The sequence below is a fragment of the Physeter macrocephalus genome, chromosome 21, assembly GCF_002837175.3.
Source record: "Physeter macrocephalus isolate SW-GA chromosome 21, ASM283717v5, whole genome shotgun sequence".
Classification (NCBI taxonomy): Eukaryota; Metazoa; Chordata; class Mammalia; order Artiodactyla; family Physeteridae; genus Physeter; species Physeter macrocephalus.
In genome coordinates this window covers 33,447,865-33,461,010 of record NC_041234.1, presented here as the reverse complement: position 1 = coordinate 33,461,010, position 13,146 = coordinate 33,447,865, and the positions used below count along the sequence as shown (strand labels likewise).

Below are 13,146 nucleotides of genomic sequence, written 5' to 3'. Positions count from 1 at the left end.
TGTAAAACAGGGATAACAATACCTATTTCATAGCACCTGGCCTTTGATGAATGGTAGTTATCATGATCTCTAATCTGTGAGGAAGGGTTTACATAGTCTCATTGGATAAATGAGAAAATCAAGGTTCATGGAGGTGAGGTACTTGGTAGATCTCAGTGGGTGAATGTCAGCTGCAAGAAAGCAGGGACCATGTCTGTCTTGGTCACCATTATATTCCCAGGGCCCAGAAGAGTGCCTGGTGCATAGTAGGAATTTGATAAATGTTTATGAATGAATGAATTGGATCTGACTGGCTTCAAAGACTCTATGCAATTTCCATTTGCCCTTCCAGGATGGTGCGGGTGGTGTCCCAGCTAAGGACCTCAGAGAAGGCTTTGGGAAGGCTAGGCTGAGCTGAGACCCCAAACCTGGTCTCCTGACTCCTAATTCATGCTCTTTGCCCTTCACTGAGCTGCCTCAAGATGGATTTGGCATATTCTTTTATCTTCTTTGTTCTCCTCACCCTTCTCCTGCCTAGTTCTATCACTGGTAGGAGCAAATGACAGGAAGAGCATTTGACCCCGGGGCAGCAACTTCCCGTGTAACAGTGGGCAAGTTGTTTAATCTGTCTGGAACTTGGTTCCTCATCTACAGAATGGGTAAATTGACCTACATCTTTCCCAAGACTGTTGCAAAGATTAAGGGAAATAATTGGTATGAAAGAGCTATGTGGGCTGTTAAATGCTTACACATGTGAGAGGCTAGTGATTTTTTTTTTTTTTTTTTTTACTGTTATTAGCATCACCTCACCTAGCTTCCTGTTTTCTGTCCAGACAGTTGTTCAGTTGGGTCATTCACCTGTGTTTCAGGTGGAGAAGGGTTGAGGTTTCCCCTGACACCTAGAAAACTAGAAAGGAGTTGTCACTTACTATATGTATTACTTGGGACAAGTTTCCTCACAAGACAAGTAGGGATAAAGGTTCCAAACATTCAAGGCAATCTAAGGGTTCAGGTGATTTAAAAAAATCTGAAATCACTAGGCACAATGCCTGACACAAAGGAGATTTTTTTTTTTTTTTTTTTTTTTTTGGTGGTACGCAGGCCTCTCACTGTTGTGGCCTCTCCCCGTTGCGGAGCACAGGCTCCGGACGCGCAGGCTCAGCGGCCATGGCTCACGGGCCCAGCCGCTCCACGGCACGTGGGATCCTCCCGGACCGGGGCACGAACCCGTGTCTCCTGCATCGGCAGGCGGACTTCCAACCACTGCGCCACCAGGGAAGCCCACAAAGGAGATTCTTAATGAGTTTTGACACATTTGTTGACTCTCAGAAGTAAAAATAACAGTTAACAGATACTGAGGGCCTTCTATATGCCAGGTACTGTACAACAATCCTGCAAGGTAGGGATTATCATCTCCGTACAACATCATTCAGTTTCATAAGTTGGGACTTACCCAAGGGCACATAACTAGAAAACGGCAGAGCTGGTGGGACTAGAAATCAGGCCTCTCTGACTCCAGGGTGTGAGCTCCTACCAGTGTTCCCCACTCCCTCAGAGCAGATGCCCTTAGCTCGGTCCTGAAGTAGGCAGAATGATATACCTAACTGGGACATGGTATGTGATTAGAAACAGTTAACTGAATGAAGGAATGACACTCTCTATCACCTTCAAACATATTCAAGCTTACAGCAGATGCTTAATATATCCAGGAAATGTTTGCAAAGAGTATATATTATTTTTTAGTCAACATATACTAAGGCTGCTCAAAAATATTCATTTTTCTTTTGTTTACTCAACATTAATGTACTGCTTACCATGCCAAGTGCTAAGGATGTATAAGGTCACAAGGTCCCTGCCCTTAAGGAGTTCACAGTCTGATGGGGGAACATAAAATAAGCACTTTATCAGCATGTATGTAACTAATATGTGCACAGTAGGTGTTCGAACTACATGTGGTAGGCCCACAACTGATGAATAATTTAGAGCTCCTCAAATGCAGTAGATGTCTGACATATGGGCAAAGTACTGGTTTGATACTCAAAGTAGATGCAATAAACCTATTCAGAAACTGCTCACAAACATGTACACAATAGGGGCAGATGTACACATAGTAGGTACTCAAATGCAAGACTGAGGCTATACACAATAAATACAATCCATGTACACAAATATTTGATAAGTACACTGTAGGCTCACAAATGGGCAAACAGTAGGTGCTTCAAACAGTGGGCACTGGTAGGATACACTCAGGCTTATTTTGTAGGTGTACATTGCACAAATGTGGACACGATAAAAGTGCACACATAACAGTTGAAAGTGTTCATTAAAATGCTGACTGACAATGACTCTCTGGGGTTAAGAATGGAAGCCCCATCTCTGAGAGGCCTCTACACGCAAACTTGGACAAAATAAATATTTTCTTCCTCTCCTCGGGACCTGGGATTCAAAAAATCCGCAATCCCCGGGGAGGGAGCAGTATCCCGACTTCCTTCGTTCAAAGCCCCAGAGGTATCAGCGCTTGGAGCTGGGAGCTGTGTACGCCTCTCCTCATCTGCGGGCCTGCAGAAGGGCCCCTTGCAATCAGGCACCCGAAGCCGCCTTCTGTGGCCCACACCGGAAAGACCCGGGAGAAAAAGAGCGTGTTGGGGCGGGGCTCGCGCCAGGGCTGAGGTCATCGAGGGGGTGCCAGTGCGGACCCACCGCCCACCAACGCCAACTCCTCTTCCGGTCTGTCTCCATAATGCGCATGCGCAGCACTGGCCTTTAAACGTGCACCGCCGGTCCATCCGGAAAGAGGATCCGGCAGTTAATTACAACTTTGTTCCTCCGCCGCTGAGGCGGACTATTTGCTCTCAGTCTGGGAAGCACTTTTGAGTTCCTGCTTCCTGATAGGGAACCCACGCCTGCCGATTCAGCTCAGTCTCCACGGGATGAAGGCTCCCTAGGGCTTGGCCTCACGCACGTTATACGGGGCTCGGAGGGACACCCTGCGGAGGGATCTGGTTTGTTGTGGTGAAGGGAGGGGGGGAGACGCTGACAAACCAAGATGGCGGCGGCGGCGGTGAAGGCCGCGGTGGTTGGGAGGTAACTGTGGTGTTGAAGGCTGCGGTAGTTGGGAGGCAGCGGCAGAGTTTGGAAGGAACGGAGCAGGACGAAGAGGTGGTAGCAGTAACGTCAGCCTGAGCCTCTCAGAGCGCGGCAGCTACACGCCCCCTGGGCCCTCGGCGGGCGGCGACCGCCCCGCTTAGGGCCTAGTCCCCGAGCAGTGCCTCGGCTTCATACAGCGGCGTCCGCCATGAGTCCTTAAGGGCCGTCCGAGCCCTCCAGTCCTGGGGCCCACCATGGAGCCGGGGTCTGACGACTTTCTACCGCCGCCGGAGTGCCCGGTGTTCGAGCCTAGCTGGGCAGAGTTCCGAGACCCTCTCGGCTACATTGCGAAAATCAGGCCCATCGCCGAGAAGTCGGGCATTTGCAAGATCCGCCCACCCGCGGTAAGGCCCTGGGCTGGTGGTCGCCGGCGACCAGGCCGGGGATGATAAACTAGAGTAGCGGGCGGAGAAGTGTGGAGCGGAGGGCAGCTCGAGGTGTGGGGAGATGGGGTGGCTGGGACCGTTGTGGATGCGACGCGGGTCGGAGAAAGGGTGCTGGGGCCAGGGGTACTTTCGTGGTGTGAGGGCCCTAAGTGGGAGACCCACCCCCACCCCCCAACTCCCACCCCGCCCTTCAGAACTACTCCTAGTAAGGTTCAAGACAGGGATGCCTAGTGGCCCCGGGGAGAGTTCCCAGAGAGGCACCCCGCACATCTCTTGGTTACCCCAAACCGCCTAGGTCAAGGCTGCTCTAAATAAGGCTTTTCTCCCATTTACTGGCATCACTTCTTTTCAGGCAGGCAGTGTGGTGTAATGGAAAGATCACAGCTCTGAAGGGAGATAGACCTTAGTTCAAAACTCCACTCTGCAGCTTACCAGCTGTGTGACCTTGGACAAGTAACGTAATCTCTCTGAGCCTGTGAAATGGGTCCCATGAATGGTTATTTCGAGAATTGGATTAAACTAGGTAGCGTCTGTGTGTAGTAGGCACTAGATAAGTGGTAGTTATTGTGACTGCAAAGGTGTTTGATGTGGTCATTGATTTGCTCCTATGTGGGTTGACTCATATTTACGCACACCCTCCCAGGCCAGTCCATTTATGATAATATTCTGGGCTGGTAAACCAGTCAGGAAATCAGTCTCACAGGCTCTGTCTGGCTCCCCTGAGATGGGTTCAGGGAATTGTTCCCTTCTTTTCCTAGTCGAAGGCAATATCTGGGCCTTTCCGGCACATCACCGCCCAGGCTTGACTTCTGGGGGGAGTCTTGGACCAGTCAGTTTGGGGTGGGGTATGTGAGTCCTTACCAGAAGATTTCTACTCTGACCTGTCCCAGGATGTAGGAGGTCCCAGAGGATAGGATATTCTTGGACTCCCAGAAACAGAATGGACGGATGGAAGTCTGCCTCCTTTGGAACCCTTGATTCCCAGGTGTCAGTGACAAAGGGTATATCTTTGCTCCTAGGCCAGGCTTCAGGCCAGGAGAAGTCCCCCAAGGGCTAGGATAGGCTGCCACCTTGCTAGCATGGAGGGAAAATGATGATATGCGTTGTTCAGTCACCGCTTGGGATTCCAAGGGCAGGAATTGAGTTTGTCTGGAACAGGGTATTTTTGAGTAGGTGTCTCCTGGATGAAACCAAATGGGAAACCCTGCTGCCACCTGAGGAGGGCACCATAGGCCTCCTTATTCAACTTGGTGCTTTCTGGTGTTCAGCCATACATCTAGGCTGGTTTCAGATGGATCCTCTGGGAGGTGTTGGGTAAGCTAATTTCTTCCTTGTTGGAGCTTGGCCACAGATCTCTGAGGTATCCTTGTCCATGGTGAGGAAGTGGCAGTGGGTAGTGAGAGGTCGGGAAGGCCAGCAGAAAGAAGAGGCTGGAGTCCTGGACAGCATCAAGGAGGCACTCCCTGAAGTGGCCGGCAGGCCTGTGGGAAAGAGGCATGTCTGACATAAGGGGTAGTTGAGGCTTGAATTTTCTATCCCATTTTTCTATCTTGGACTTCTTGGGGCAGCCTGGCCTTGTGCAGGCATTGTTACCCTTCTTTGGGGGACCAGGGGTGGGATAGGTGACATGTCCCTGGTGTGTGTGTGTGTGTGTGTCCTGCAGGGGGCCGTCCTTTGTTATGCTTCTCTTCTCTACCCCAACACTGTACTTCCCTCTAATCCAGGAGACGTGGCTCTCTCTGGTTTTTGTTCTGTTTTCCCCTCCGGTAGGGCTGCTCCTAGGCCTCCTTTAGGCAGCTGGGACTTCTGGCTGGAATTTAAAGCACTCACCCAAGTGGTGCTTGGGCTTAGAGTGGGAACCTTTGTATGGGGGGGTGCTTGGAAATTGAAGGTTTGCCTGAAGGGCCATTTGGATTCTGAATTGCTAGGCAGGTGACTGCTACTCTTGGGGAAGATGGGTGAGAGGAGAGTGTTGGTATACTGGAGTAGACGCAGGGGAGCTTGGAGGGGCCTTGCTTCCTGCATCAGGTAGGCAACCATTTTATCACCATCATGACGTAGTGAGTATTTGGCACATGGGAGTATGAGACTGAAGGCAGGATGAGGGAGCTTGTAGGTCCCAGGGAGAGCCAGGCAGGGAGATTTGCTGAACCTTTCCCAGCTATCTGTTGCATGCACAGCTCCTGCTCTAGGATTTCAGTTCTGCCATTTCCTGTCAGGTTGCTTGATGTTGCACTTATTCTTATCTAGAACTTGATTCAGCAGGAAAGAAAGCTGCCTGGAGTTTGGGGTTTGAGCACCTTTCTGCCTGGGTTACCTGCGCTGAGGGGAGTGCCCTACTGATGGGAGGCAACAGGGCATGGGGAGTTTGTCTGGGCTTGAGCCATATCATTTTAGTTTGAGGTTTTTTGGTCGTTGTTGGGTTTGTTTGTTTGTTTGTTTTTGCCCCTGCTTCACTGAGTCCCATGTGTTTGCTACCTGCTTTGGTTGGGGGGGAATATGTGTGCATGCAAGTATGAGTCCTCTGGCCCCTTTCTGTTTTTTTCTTTTTTAAAAAATAATTATTTTATTTTTGGCTGCATTGGGTCTTCGTTGCTACTCATGGGCTTTCTCTAGTTGTGGCAGCAGGGGCTACTCTTCATTCCAGTGCACGGACTTATTGTGGTGGCTTCTCTTGTTGCGGAGCACGGGCTCTAGGGCACGCAGGCTTCAGTAGTTGTGGCACACGGGCTCAGTAGTTGTGGCTCGTGGGCTGTAGAGCATAGGCTCAGTAGTTGTGGTGCACGGGCTTAGTTGCGCCGCGGCATGTGGGATTTTCCCGGACCAGGGCTCGAACCCATTCCCCTGCATTGACAGGTGGATTCTTAACCACTGCGCCATCAGGGAAGTCCCTGGCCCCTTTTCTCAAAGTATGTGTACAGAAGAGGCCAACAGCTTTTTCTTCTCTTTTACTGTCCTCCTCCCCCGCTTCCATATGTATGCACGTGTGCATGAACAGTCGTAGCCTGGTGTAGTGCAAAGAGCCTTGGACCGGAGGTCAGAAGACAGGGGTTCTAGTCTTGGCTCTACCACTAACTCAGCATGTGATTCTGGAGAAATCATATTTCTTCTCTGGGCCTCACTCTCCATTCATTAAATGAGGGCACTGGTCTAGGTTACTTGAGGTTCTTTTCACCACCCAAGCAGGAGCCAGGGTTCTGAGGAGGAAAGGACTGCATGGGGGGCGCTGGGGGGGAGGCTCTTCACAGCTGCCCTTTGGGCAGGACACAACAAGCTCTGACTTGGCAGGACAGAGTCTCCCCCACTTTCATGATCTTTCCCTGACTTCCCTCCTTCTCCCCAAATCCTCCCAATCTTTGCTACCACAGTCAGTGGTGCATCCCAGCACTTAGGACACCCCTCCCCCCTTCCTCCCCTGCCTCTTCCTGTACTGGGCAGGTGTTTGAGAGAGGACCCACAGGAAGCCTTTCTGACCAGGTGAGTATTGCAAATTCTTGCTCCTTGTTCCTCCCTGCAGTGAGGCCTTTTAAACTGAGAGAACAGACACTAAAGGCCCAAACCTTTAAATCCTGCCCAAATTGGAGATGAGCTACCCTGCATATGTATTGGGTAGTGAGGGCAGCCTTAGATGTCAAGTCTTAATGATGATTCCTTTGAATAACATTTTCATTTGAAAACCAGTTTAATTTTCATATCAGCCTTATGAGGAAGCCAGGGCAGGAGTTCATATTCCCACCTTACAGTTGAGAAAACAGGTTCAGAAAGGTAAAATCCTTTAACTAGTAAGTAGTGGAGCTAAAACATGAACCCAGGTTTTCTGACTCCAGATCCTGTGTGCTTTCCAGTACTTCCAGACTGTGTGTCCTATGCCTAGGGGATGAGGAGTTAATATGGGCATAGGGAGAGTTTCAAGTCAGCTGTTTTGGGCCCCATCTCTCTATTTCTTAAAATCCTAGCACTGTACTGTTGCAGGGACTCTGAAGACATTTCCCAGGGTATGTGCATGGGCTGTTGGGTGTGGACTTGAGGGGCTTCTAAATCCCTGTAGTGAGTTGTGTGTGTATGGGTTGGGTGTTTGCCAGGTTGAAAGGTCTGACGTGGCTAGAGGTCTGGGAAGGCATGAATGGGGTGCTGAGCTGCTTTTGGTGCACCTCTGGTCTTGCACTATGCTGGAATAAGCCAACTCCCTTTTCTCCTCTGTACCCACTCAGGACTGGCAGCCACCCTTTGCTGTAGAAGTGGACAACTTCAGGTTTACTCCCCGAATCCAGAGGCTGAATGAACTAGAGGTAAGATGACTAGCAACTGGTGGTGGGGTTGGGAGAAGGATACCTGAGCTCTGATCCCACTTCCCTCCTACCTTGTCTGTCTAAGGTACTTTACCTAACTAGGCCTTTATTCTCTCTTCTGTGAAATTGCCTGGAGGGCATGGAGGAAGCTTTAGAGCTCTGAATATAACCAAGAGCAGGAGCATTTAGCATCCCAAATCTGATAGCCCCAAGGCTGGGGATGGCCCTTTTCCACAAAGGTTTACTACTTCTGAAGCTCCCCTGTCAACTAACCTACCCTGCTTGGGTCAACAAAAGAGAAATATGGGGCTGGTTGAGACCCTTTCTTGCTTGGCCAGCTGAATGTGTCCTCATCTATCCAATTCATCTACAGCCCTGTGCGTCCTACCTTTCTTCCATGGTGCTTGGTAAGGTGGGAGGTGAGATGGATAGGCAGGAACAACTCAAGAACTGGTCTGTGAGGAAGCTGGAATGGTTACAAACTTGGACAGAGGGTCAGGCAGGTAGGCTTTTCCCTCTCCTTTATGTTCCATACAGGAAATCTAGGCCATTTGCATGGGTAAGGTGAGGTTCTCCACTAAGGACCTGAGAATGCCCCAGGGCAATGAGAGTAGATGCCCTCAAGCCAGTTCCAGGTAAAGTTCTGGAGTTTCCCACGGAAGGTGTAGGGTAGAGGTATGCTACCACTCCTCTCCCTCATTATTATGTATCCTCAAGCCTTACTAGATGTCTGGGGGTGTGGGGGTGACTATTAGGCCCAACCGAATACCCGTTACCTAAAAGCGTACTTGTCTTCTAGACCACAGTTCCTCAACCTTGGCACTATTGACATTTTGGGCCAGGTAATTTTTTGTCGTGGAGGGCTGTCCTGTGCATTGTAGGATGTCTGTCAGCATCCCTGGCCTCTACCCACATAGTACCCTCTCCTGGTTATGGCAACCAAAAATGTTTCTAGGCATTACTTAAATGTCCCCTGGAGGGCAAAATTGCCCCTCATTGAGAATCACTGTTCTAGAGTCGGTCTAGGTGCTGTTCTGGTCAGGGCAAAAATCATCTCTTGTATGGGGTACAAGGCACTTAGAGAAATGGATCTGACCAGGTCTGCTGGGGTATAGCTAGGACAAGGTGTAGCCTACCATGGGACAGGGGCAGGTTTTCTCGAGAGAGAGTGCTGGCTAATGAGGGGGAGGGGCAGGGATGGGCCAAGGTTGGAAAGCTAAGGGGTTGAGGGGGAGGGAGTAGGGTTCCTGGCCCCTTAGGGATTCTCATAGCAAAGGAGCCATAGGATGTTCCTTTCCACAAATAGACCTTACTTTTCCTCATCTGTGAAAGAACTGTCCCTGTTTTCCCCTAATGGGATCAGAGCAAGGTAATGAATGATGACGACTTACCCAGTTCTCCCTAGAACTAGGCCTTCTGATGAGGGTGAGGTGGTTATAGACTTGGGGCCTTGGGGAGCCCTTCTTGGATCACTGAGATTTCAGGAAAGCATGGTACATGCCTTGTTCCTAGAATCTTTGGCTCACATTGGTTCCTGGGTAGGCCAGATGCCAGTGCTGCTTTGGTACACCATCTCAGTTCTTTAGGCCATTCTATCTTTAGCATGCACTCTCACTTTTCAGCCACCATGGAACAAATTTCATGGTGCATGTGAAGAGGTGAATGTTTTCTTTTGGAGCTTTCATTCTCTGAAACATGCCTAGAGTTTAGATTTAATTCCAAAGTTCCAGAGGGCATTCACTGTTCCTCTCATAAGTCTACCCTTCTGGGGTGAGTAGACTGGGCAGTTTTTTGTTTCCCTCATAATCAGAAAACGGGTCCAGAGAATAGAACTGATTTACTCAAGACTATACAGCAGATTATTAGCAGAGGAAAAGCAAAAACTTACGTTATTTGACACTCAAATCTCTTGGTACCTGCTGTGTGACTTGAGGAAGCAGGGACTCTGTAAAAGAGATGACAATACTTCTACAGCCCTGTCAGGGAGACTGAAAAAGAGTATATGTAAAGCTTTGGCTGTTATGACTCAACCTGCTCTGTTTTGGGACCTTGGGCTTCTCCTGTTGCCTGGAAGGTGGCAAAGATAAGAGAGGTGGGCGAGGTGCTACCTAGAGTTGGGGATCCAGTTCACTGGGAGAGGCCCTGGGTAGTGGGCTGCTCTGCATCCCTTCTCCTCCCCTAAGATTAGGCCAGAAGATAGGGTTCAGGTAGAGGGGGAGGCCAGCCTCTCTGAGCCATTTTTTCTCCAGGCCCAGACGAGAGTGAAACTGAACTACTTGGATCAGATTGCCAAATTCTGGGAAATCCAGGGCTCCTCCTTAAAGATTCCCAATGTAGAACGGCGGATCTTGGACCTCTACAGCCTCAGCAAAGTAAGAACAGGTTTTTCTCAAACCCCTCCCCACCCCACACCTTAATATCCTTGGTACTCTGGGGGCCACCTTGGTTTGGATATTGGATCTCTAGGCTACAGTGGAAGGGGCACAGCCTGGTAGCACACAAACTGTCATCAGAACTTCTCGGCATCTCTTGGCTGCAATTTGAGTCTGAGTGGTGGAGGTAGGAGGGGGTAGCCTCCAGTGAAGTGAGGGGCTGGAGTTGTCCTCGTTGTTCTCTCTGTACATACATACAGCACATCCACGTCCCTTCCTGCTTGTCCTTACAGATCGTGGTGGAGGAAGGTGGCTATGAAGCCATCTGCAAGGACCGTCGATGGGCTCGGGTGGCCCAACGCCTCAACTACCCACCAGGCAAAAACATTGGCTCCCTGCTACGCTCCCACTATGAACGCATCGTTTACCCCTATGAGATGTACCAGTCTGGAGCCAACCTGGTGGTAAGGATGCCGAGCCGGGGTGGGAGTAGGCTTTCCCCTGCCAGATGCAGATTTCCACTCTTAATGGAACTGGTTCAGTAGAGTGGACTGGAGACCTGGAGGGGTCTGGGAAGAGATGGAGTTTGGTTTAGTTGGGGAGATGGTTGTGGGGAGGCGGTGGAAGGAGGGATGGCATAAGCAGAGGCATGAGAAGAATTCCCAAAGTGTGTGCTGGTGTCAGTGGCCAGTTGAGTAGGGCCTGTTGGGTGGGTGGCGGGGGGTGTGGTGCATGAAACCACGGCTTTGGTTGCCATTGGGTGAGGGTAAAGGGAAGTCCTTGCTGTTGGGAGCTGGGGCCCCATGCCCTGACCCTTACCCCTCACCTGTCCCCAGCAGTGCAACACACGTCCATTTGATAATGAGGAGAAGGACAAGGAATACAAACCCCACAGTATCCCCCTTCGACAGTCTGTGCAGCCCTCCAAGTTCAACAGCTATGGCCGGCGAGCCAAGAGACTGCAGCCTGATGTGAGTACTTCCCTTCTTCTAACTTGGAGCTTTGGTGGTGAAGAGAGTCCTCTCCCTTCCCTTTGACCAAGGTTCTCTTCCCTGTTCCACTCTCCCTTCTCTTGGTTCTCCGAGTTCTGAGCAGTAGTGTGCCTCTTTCTGGCTTCACTCTTGCTCTTCCTCTACTCAGCTGAGCTTCTGAGCTGGGTTTTGATCTGTTTGTATAATATCTTTTCTATGTCTGGTGTTCTTGCCTGCCTTGTTCCTTTCCTGACTCGCTCTGCTCATAGGGGAAGAACTCTTCTTTTTCTCCTTATAACTATATCTTAGCCTCAGGAAGAAGCTTATGTGCCGGCATTCTTCTCGGCATTGGGGATACAACAGAGAACAAGATACTGTCCCTGGGCTCACCGAAGCATGTAATTTACCAGATCATATTAGTCACTGCCATTTATTGGTAGATTCAAATACTTAGATTTCTTTATGTATGTTTTCCTCAAACCCACTTGTAACTGTGAGATGGGAGTTAATATTCTCATTTTACAGTTGGAAAAACTGAGATCCCGTCTTAATTCCATTCCAAAAGAGGAATGAGGAGGGAGTTCACTTACCCTCAGGCTCCAAAAAGCAATCTGAATTCTTTCCTGGGCCCACCTATGCCTCCACCCTGGCATGAACTCACGTGATAGAGTCCAAGCTGTTGTTCTTTTAGGATGGGGCAGTCTGCCCAAGATAGCAGTCTTGATTCATTTCCTTCTTTCCTCCCAGCCGGAACCCACAGAGGAAGACATTGAAAAGAATCCTGAGCTGAAGAAGCTTCAGATCTATGGGGCAGGGCCCAAGATGATGGGCCTGGGCCTCATGGCCAAGGATAAGACTCTGCGGAAAAAAGGTGAGGCCTGACAGGCTGGGGCAGTGTGAAGAATGGCCTCACCAGGGGAGAGGAGCCTGGGCCGTGACTGTTCAGACTTGTACTTTAGAGCCATTCTTCTGTCTCCCAGATAAGGAAGGGCCCGAGTGCCCCCCCACCATAGTGGTGAAGGAGGAGTCAGGCGGGGACGTGAAGGTGGAGTCACCCTCACCCAAGACCTTCCTGGAGAGCAAAGAGGAGCTGAGTCACAGCCCAGAGCCCTGCACCAAGATGACCATGAGGCTGCGGAGGAACCACAGCAATGCCCAGTTTGTAAGGACCTAGCCCTGACTTGCTAATGCTCTGCTTCTCATCCCTTCAACAAGCATTTCCCCAGCATAGCACTGGACCAGGTGGCATTAAGCAGAAAAGTGGGCCTGGTGGGCCCTGCCCTCAGGTAGCTCACTTAATTGGGGAAACAAGGCCAACTCACATGGAACAAAGAACAAGAAAGGGTGCTCAAGTGCTTTCAACATGAAGTGCTGGAAGGGTGCAGAGGAGGAGACTCGCTCTCCATTGCTTCAGGATAAAGGCTAAGCTCCTCATTACCATGCATGATCCAGTCCCTGCAGACCTCTAGCCTCATTCCCCAGCACTGCCCACCTTACTCGTTCTGCTATAGTCACACTGAACTACTTGTAGGTATGTTTGTTTTTTTCCCGAGATGTGCCATGCTTTCTTTCCGCATCCTTTGTACATGCTGTTTCTTCTGCCTGGAAGAGTTTTTCCCCTGTGCTCTGCCCCATTGCCAAATTCCAGTTTGCCTTCAGGTCTCAGTCAGTTTCAGGTGTCACCGTTTTAGTGAAGTTCTTCTCAAGGCTGTTCCTCCTCATCTCCAGCTGATTCGAGTGCTTCCTCCTTTAGGTTTCCATAGTACCCTTTTATGGGCTGCTATTGGCAGTTTCCACACTGCCCTTTAATTTTTATGAACTTGTGCCTCTGGAGTACTGTATGCCTTTAGAAGGCAGATGCCATGTCTTATTTATCGCTGTACTGAAGAGTCCAGCATAATGTTGAACACATAAGTGTTCAGTAAGTGTTTATTGAATGAATAAAAATGGGGGATTCAGGACTGAATGATAAAGACTCTGCTGTCACAGCTCTACAGTTAGT

At 50.0% G+C, this 13,146-nt stretch overlaps 1 protein-coding gene across 8 annotated transcripts in view; it reads left to right on the top strand.

Annotated features, from left to right (window-relative positions):
* Positions 1-2,797: 2,797 nt before the first annotated feature.
* Positions 2,798-13,146, top strand: part of KDM5C (lysine demethylase 5C) — a 31,864-nt gene continuing 21,515 nt past the window's right edge. For 4 of the 8 annotated variants that reach the window (XM_024126792.2, XM_024126794.3, XM_024126791.3 and 1 more), the window contains exons 1-7: positions 3,010-3,470; positions 7,724-7,801; positions 10,051-10,173; positions 10,467-10,637; positions 11,010-11,144; positions 11,892-12,015; positions 12,125-12,306. In XM_024126792.2, coding sequence (XP_023982560.1) covers positions 3,321-3,470; positions 7,724-7,801; positions 10,051-10,173; positions 10,467-10,637; positions 11,010-11,144; positions 11,892-12,015; positions 12,125-12,306 — 963 coding nt within the window. In that variant the 5' untranslated portion in view covers positions 3,010-3,320. Of the gene's footprint in view, positions 3,471-7,723; positions 7,802-10,050; positions 10,174-10,466; positions 10,638-11,009; positions 11,145-11,891; positions 12,016-12,124; positions 12,307-13,146 lie in introns of all 8 variants that reach the window. The other 4 variants (XM_024126793.3, XM_024126789.3, XM_024126796.3 and 1 more) reach the window with 3 other exon arrangements.